General features: G+C 34.5%; 1 protein-coding gene across 1 annotated transcript; it reads left to right on the forward strand.

Moving 5' to 3' along the window:
• LOC105157208 (4-hydroxybenzoate geranyltransferase 2) lies at positions 1,557 to 7,039 on the forward strand (the record flags this gene model as incomplete). Its single annotated transcript, XM_011073540.2, is given in 9 exon segments — positions 1,557 to 1,879; positions 2,365 to 2,500; positions 2,848 to 2,969; positions 4,059 to 4,128; positions 4,311 to 4,460; positions 5,162 to 5,297; positions 5,455 to 5,551; positions 5,787 to 5,880; positions 6,457 to 7,039. Coding segments are annotated over 8 exon segments (1,104 nt in total), but the record flags the coding sequence as incomplete, so codon positions are not given.

Below are 8,287 nucleotides of genomic sequence, written 5' to 3' on the forward strand. Positions count from 1 at the left end.
TTCTCAATCAACTTCTAGAATTGTTTCAATTCGTCGATCAATTCATGATTTGGATCTCAACGGATAGATCCTCTAAATCGGGTGAAAAATCACCTATTCATTTCCCTTGTAATTTTGTCGTAGAGTGCGCAATATAACGAGGGCAATCAATCAACTCGATCATTCCAAGTATCGATAATCCACCAAATACCAATAAGATTGGCTTAAATGTGTATAGAATTTATTAATATTTTACAAAATATAATTATAAATAAAAATTGAAACTATCAAATTTGTTATTAGGAATTTGAAATCTCTACTAATTCAAATTCATCAATCGAAATATATATAATACTAAAATAACTTTTTTTGCAAAATAAAATATTAACAAATTATTTTTTATGTCAATTACTAAAAAACTAGGATAATTAGAGGGCAACAATATTAGGTAATTACTCAACATTATATTCCTAAATCATATTTTCTTTTTATATTTAATATAAGATTTATTTCTTATTTACTAGTTGTGATTGTATATGATCTTCGTAAATATATAAAAAAGAATTGTGATGTGAGATATATAATCACGGAGCGAGGAGATTAAAAGAAGGAAGTCCATGGAAGAAAGGAATTTGGAGTGAGATGAGAGAAATATGGAGCAGCGGTTGTGAGAAAAAAAATAATTTATTAAAAAATATTAAAGTTACTATTTTGATCGAATTTTATTTTTAGGTTCGAATAATAAAAAAATTAATTTTTTTTATAATATTACTAGGCGTCATTATATGCAATTCTCACGAGTATATAAAAAATAATTATTGTAGGAGATAAAAAATTATAAAAAAAAAAAAACAATTATGGTGCAAGGGAAATAATTAGTCAATATTATTAGTGTACGATTATTAGTGTCATGTACTCTCTGAAATAGTCAATATTAGTCCTACACTTTAAGAAATATTGTAACGTCAAAAAATTGCAACATTTGGGACTAAATTTCGGACTAATTTGTAATATTTTTCTAAAGTGTACGACTAATTTTGTAATATTTTCTTAAAGTGTGTGACTAATATTATAATTATTGAATTAATTTTGAAATATTTTTTTTCTAAAATATGGGATTAATGTTATTGGCTATTTAAGAAAGTATTAGACGAATATTGCAACCGCCCTATATCTCGGGATCGAAATTGAAATTTTTTCAAAAAATTGTATCTGTGAGGTTAATTAAATATTTAAAATTATTATTCTGATCAATTTTTTTTTAAAGAGAAGAAATAAGTTAGAGGATAAATTTGTACATTTAAAAATTGGTATAAAAAAATATATTTTTTCATAATAGTATATATAGAAATATAAATAGATTATTAATTTTTAGATAAATATATAAATAATAAGATGGTGACGTTTTTTAGTACGTGTTATATTATTTCTGATCGAGATGGGGAAAGGGCCGACTGCTTCACTACTGACTGACAATGGCATTCTATCGCCTCTACCGAATCACTCGGAGCCTCCACAGCCGCCGCCACCGCTACTCTTTTGTCTCCGCCGTTCAGTCCTCCTTCCACTCTTCCGAACTTTCTGAACCAGGATATTGCGCTCACTCTCGCCGCCGCCTGTACCATCTCTCTGAATTTTCCGGGATTTTTAACTCCAAAAACGGATTCTACAATTCCACTTCTGTCCGATCAATTGGCGCCTACCACGAACTTCTCCAGAACTCTTGTTTTTCCACTTTAGCATCCAATGGAAAAGGAGAGGAATCCAAAAATTCGAATCAGAATGGAGGTGATCGTTCGTGGATTGATGTTTATTTGCCGGAGAAAGCACGGCCTTACGCGAATCTTGCTCGGCTTGACAAGCCAATCGGGACTTGGCTTCTGGCTTGGCCGTGTATGTGGTGAGTTTGTTCGTCTCTTTGTTGTTGAGAGTCAGAACTCGTTTTCTCATCTGGTTATGTGAAAAAATTTTCTGTGCATTACCTTGTGATTGTATTATCATATGGAGATGTCTTTCTGGTTTTCTACCTCTGCTTGTATCAGATTCTACTAGGGTAGATAGAATGGTGAAAAGCTAAAGCGAAATCAATGTAAAGTTGAAAAGTGTTACTCATTCTGTTTCCTCTTTAACAGATTAGGTTTAGATTGTAAAAATGTATTAAGTATTGTGATAAAATGAAGTCGTAGAATAAATAAACAAAGATGTTCTGACATTATCTTGCACAAGAATTTTGTTTGCCATTTGCTTTAAAACCAAAAAAAGAAAATAGATTTACCTTTTATTTCCCCTATAAGATTGAGATCCTCACAGGGCATTAATAAAGTAGAGAAAGAAGTTAATTATGAAGATTAGGATGTTCATGCGTTCTATGGGTATTGGTTCTAGGTCCATTACCATGGCAGCAGCTCCAGGGAGCCTTCCAGATATTAAGATGATGATGCTTTTTGGTACAGGGGCATTGCTTTTGCGTGGTGCAGGGTGCACTATTAATGATTTACTTGATAGGGATATCGATACTAAGGTAAAAATCTTTCTACTTCTGCATATTATGTGTTTATGGGTATTTGTAGTGTGGGAGTAATCATCCAATATGTTTTAATGTATTTGTGATGTGGAAATAATAGTCTGACACAGTGAGTTGGAGATGGCACTGAGCAATTAATAATTTATTGTTGCTAGTTTTGCCTTCTTTTGGTTGGATTTTTAATCAGACCTTGGGCATAGGGTTTGTGGGGCACCTAAGAAAGAGGCTGATTACAATATATTTTGCTATTTCATCATGTGATCCCATGTTTCATTTCTTAATGCGCTCCTTTCTTCGTTGTAATGATTGTTTCTTTGTGTTGTTGATAGCTTTATGTGTTGTAGGTAGAAAGGACAAGGTTGAGGCCCATTGCTAGCGGCGTGCTAACACCATTTCAAGGAATTTGTTTTCTTGGTTTTCAGTTGCTTCTGGGCTTGGGGATTCTTCTGCAACTGAACAATTTTAGGTTCATGGTCATTCTTTCTTCTATTTACTCTAAGATATTGCTTCGCAATTTGCATGAGTTACTTTTTTCTTGTAAGATTAAGTGGTCCCTTGCTTCACAACATAACTATGCATTTATGTGTAGAGTAGTGCTTTTTAGAAGTTGATTTGGTGGTTCGTTCATATGTTAGTTTCATGTGTTGCAAATTCAACTTGAACCTGGATGAAATCTTTTGCGGAAGATCTATTAAATTGGAGTATTATTATATGGAAATCCTCTATTTCAATATGCAGAAGATGCAAAATTTGATTTGGGCTTAAGTTGCTACATACTTAAACTTATTGGCAGACACAAAGTTGAACATATACAAAATTTGATCAAATCCAGTAAATTAACAAAAACATGCTGCTCAATCTAGAAGTTTCACACTAAAGCATCCAAGCTTCAATCTGTTAAAAAAGAACCAGCCATTATTTTTTGTCGAATATGAATAACAAACACCACCGGAATCTTGACTAGGTATGCGAGGTTTCTCAACATCTGTACTGTACTAGGAAGATCAGGTTGCTAAATTGTCTATATCAAATTACCGACATCCCCGGAGCTGGCTGGTTCAGACCCTACCAGCAACCTAAATCGGAAAATTAATGCTCCAGGTCTTTTTGGTTCAATCTCTAAGTTGCCATGCATCAGAATTTCACCTTCTTTTATTTAAGGCGCATTGATAGGCATATGAATTTCTTTGAGTAACATTGAGGAGATATGAAACTGGTGTAGATTCTGTAGAAATTGCATATACATATAAGACTAAGCACAAATACAGGTCTTGATGTAAACCTGTTGGGGACAAGAAATGCCTCCAACTACTTGGAATGGTTTGCATTACAATCTAAATTTGATAACTTTGAGGGTGGCTAGGGAACTCTTCTCCATACCATTTTCCTAACTCCTAAGAAATAGGGGAAATTTATAGATTTTATATTTGGAGACATAAATAAAATGTCTTTAACACTTGTGTTGCAGTACCAAGGCACACTTCAATCTATGAAAGTGAAAGATATTGAATTTGAGTGTTATGTCCATTCCTTATACCTTATCAAATATTTGCAGCCGTGTTTTGGGAGCTTCATCTTTGCTGCTCGTCTTTTCATACCCTCTGATGAAGAGATTTACATTCTGGGTAATAGATTCTGATCTCTATTCCTATTTATCCTGTTCCTGTTCTCATTCGTTAACACTCCTGTTGAGACTGTCTTTAGATACACGGAGAATACCCCCCATCCCCCAAAGAGCCGAGTCCATGCATGTACTTCTACAGAAATTAAAGCTAATATATCTGAAACTGTATCTACAATGGTACAGCCTCAGGCCTATCTTGGTTTGACATTTAATTGGGGTGCTTTGCTTGGCTGGGCCGCTGTTAAAGGAAGTCTTGATCCTGCTGTTGTACTCCCTCTTTATGCTTCCGGTGTATTTTGGACACTTGTATATGATACAATATATGCACATCAGGTACAGACTTATCTTTTGGTATTCTCGATCATGATATAAATTCCTAAGTGCACATATATATAAACATAATTTAGGAATGAAACAATAGTAGGGCTTCTTTGGATTTAGGAAATCGTATTCTGAGTGACATAAACTGCAATATTCTTATCTCTCCTAAAATTTCGGCAACAATAGCTCCTGATGTGTTCAACAATTTTTTCTCTTGTATGCAGTTCTTATCCCTTTATCTTTAGGAAACAATCACCATGCTGCCCTTGCTCATGAATATAATTTCAGACCTAAATGAACTGGATGCTTGGTAATGATGTCTCTCTCCAGTTTAACATTCACCACCCCTAGATTTCAATATGATAGATGGCCAACTGGGCCATATCCCTATGGACTCTGGAACCAGCTGAGGTGCTTTTGCTTCTCTAACAAACATAGTTGCATTTCAAGTCCAAAGTATCTCATTCTGGTGGTGAATCTTGGAAGCATCTCGAGTTTTAAACAGCTTGTATTGTGAAATCAGGAACCATGTGTCTATAATAACTTATCAGCCGCTTGCAAGTATGTAGCATGCTTCAGCTTTTGGCAGAAGAGTATGGTGTTTGGCATCTTGTTTTTTCTCAATGCATGCAACTGTCAAGGCATGAAATGCTTGCAATCACACAAGAAATAGATTTCGGGGCCACTGAAATATGTGAAAATTGCACATTCAGGATAAAGAAGACGATCAGAGAGTGGGTGTCAAATCAACAGCCTTGAGATTTGGGGACTCAACCAAAGAATGGGTTACGGGCTTTGGAATAGCATGTATTGGTAGCCTTGCTCTTAGTGGATATAACGCTAATCTTGGTATGTTATTTTTTTCCTCTTTTCTCTCTGCTCGTAACTAACTCTGCTTGTCTAGCAGTATCGCTGTCCTTCTCTTCACGTTTACGTTTTCTCCATTTTATGGGGTGACCCTTTGGCTTTTGTAATTGTTTTGATATTGTTGTTGTGTTTGGAGCAGAGTGGCCATATTACACATTCTTAGCTGCTGCATCTGCCCAATTAGCTTGGCAGATAATGACAGTGGACCTTGCAAATCGTGCTGATTGCAACAGAAAGTGAGTTCTTGAATGCATGACCTGACCCTTAATTTTAGTGTGTGTGTATTCTATATGGTACAATTATATCAAGAAATCAATTACGTTCATGCTTCTCTTCTAGACTTGTAAGCAAATACCGCTCTGGAAACTAGTGCTCATGGATATTAATATAATGTAGATTGATGTAAGTGTTCACTTGTTCTAAATTTTATTGAAACTACTCAAGCCTCGTTTTCTTTTTTCTTATAATCAGATTTTGTTCCAACAAGTGGTTTGGCGCTATTGTTTGCAGTGGGATTCTATTTGGACGACTGTTAACCTGATGGTATAGGTAGCTTTCCACAAAGGTTTGTACTGAATTCCTAATAAATTATTTTAGTTTTTGATCGTCCTACTTTTGACAATGAGTAATATCATTTTTGGTTGAGTTAAGTTTCATATGGTTTACAGTTTTAGGCGCTATTTAAAGGCACTTAAAAACAAATTTCTTCATAACTTGATAAATTTTATGTTCAATTTCTCTAACTGAACCTCTATGCCATAAAATTCGATGGAGTCTTTTCACATTCGAAAGCTATTGGACATTTTCACATTGAAAGATGTTTTTCTATTCAGTTAATCAGGTAAGATATCTTCCATTTCCCTGTGTCCTAAGATGTATCAACTCGACTAGATTAGCAAAATGGAATGATCTCTGTTTTCTCGACCGCATTTTTAAAGCTGTTAACTGTTTGGTATTCCTTTATGACTGTACGTTATACCCTAATTTGCTGATATTTCAGTGGGATCCGACATTCTTACATTTGTGGATCAGGATTTGGTGTTTAATTTGCTACATTGGAGGTCCATGATGATGTCTAGTCCCTATCAAATCCTTTTGGCTCATCTTAAGTTTACCAAGTGTCATTCTTTTTTCCTTTCAGCAAATGGCGGAGGTTGATTACATGAAGAAATGGGACTTCACTATTACATTATTGTGGTCAAATTGCGTCGCATGTATCACAAAAACAGGATGTCAGCATACGAATTCTCTCGCCTTCTCAACTATACAGATACAAATAGGAATTTTTCATCACCTTTTGGTTTTCAATTTAGTGAACAGTAGAAGACTACATTAGCTTACAGCAAACCTGGAGACTGTAACCTTACACTACAGAGAAAACGCTAGTAACAGAGGTACTTTTGAAGGTAATTTCACAAGTGCGAGACATTATTTGGTAGCAGCTGGTGGAAATTAGTAGTACCACCAAGATAGTAATGCAGAGGTGCACAGGTGTTCTATTTGACACGTGTGTACCATACTGGATTACTGCTGTTGTAATATTCACTTGCTCATGGCGGTACCAGTGTCTGTATAGAAGGTCAGAACCATTTAGTTTCTTCTTCAAGCAATATTATTTGTAATTCAAAGATACATATCTTGTTGATCTACCTAATATTTGATTCGTGGCATCGTCATGAAGAGACTAGAAGAATTATTGTACCTCTGGTGGGTTTTTGGCAACAGCTTGTATGGTCAATCAGACTGATAATTTTGGTTGAGATTCCTTTTGTGATTATTTATTCTTTAAATGATACCTGCCCCATGACCTAGCTGTATTTGATATGAAGCAGAAAGTTAATGATTTAGGTCTACATACTGACCAAGGATGAAATAATTGGGAGATTATGTTTTCTCATAAACCTACTAGCAGGTGGAGCTGATCGTCATCTGGTCAGAACTAGAATTTCCCATGTTCTTTTCCTTCCAGGTGTGTAGAAATAGAATAGCATTAGCATCTGACCTGAATCCCCCCCCCCCATGGGGTATATATAAACACATATATATAAATATGTTTTGAAATGATAAGTTGAGGGTTCAGCCTGATTACTTTAATGATATATATGTATTGTTATGCATGAAATTGTGGATGAGTATGTCCCAGCAAGTTGAGAGAGTTGGGGTGGCAGTGGCTGGGCCATGACAAATCACAAATAACCAGATTTGCCAGCTTATATTGTAAGTCTTTGTTCTCAAGTTTGATCAACTTGTTTTTCTTCAAACAATACACTAATTGTCTTATACTTACTAATTATAACTGAAACTTTTTCTTGAATCCATGTGCTCCACTGCTGTTCTTCTTTCTTTCCTTATGTTCATACTAGTATTCATTCCTTAATTTTTGGTAGCATCACATTTACAAGAAAGGGACTTATCATCTGTCATTCTATTCATTTTAGATCAACCAATGTAACACTCTCTCACATCATTTTAATTTATATATATAATTGATTTTAGAAAGAAAACTTCTTTATTCTCTCCCTCTCTCTCTCTTGATTCAGTGAATCTTAATGAAATCTTAAATAAGGATAAAATCAATCCATAAAATATCATTTTTATTGCACGATAATTACTTCAAAATAAAGTTATAGCGAAATTTGCACGAAAATGTTCCACGCCAATGCTTGCAGATACATTGCTTAACTTAGCGTTTTTATAATCCCACCAACACATTAGAAATTAAATTCTAGTAGTTAGAAGATCAAGGATTACAAGTTAACCATTGTCGACTCATAATATACGAACATAATGAAGACAGCTCTACGTCAAAAAAAAAAAAAAACAACAATACTTATTGATAAAAAAACAACAATATTTATTAATAATATATATATATATATATATATATATAGAGAGAGAGAGAGAGAGAGAAACTGTTTAGGAGGACCACCCAAGAGTTGAAATTAATAGAGAGAAAAACCGAAACAGAAACA

This window comes from Sesamum indicum, linkage group LG3 (genome assembly GCF_000512975.1).
Source record: "Sesamum indicum cultivar Zhongzhi No. 13 linkage group LG3, S_indicum_v1.0, whole genome shotgun sequence".
Classification (NCBI taxonomy): Eukaryota; Viridiplantae; Streptophyta; class Magnoliopsida; order Lamiales; family Pedaliaceae; genus Sesamum; species Sesamum indicum.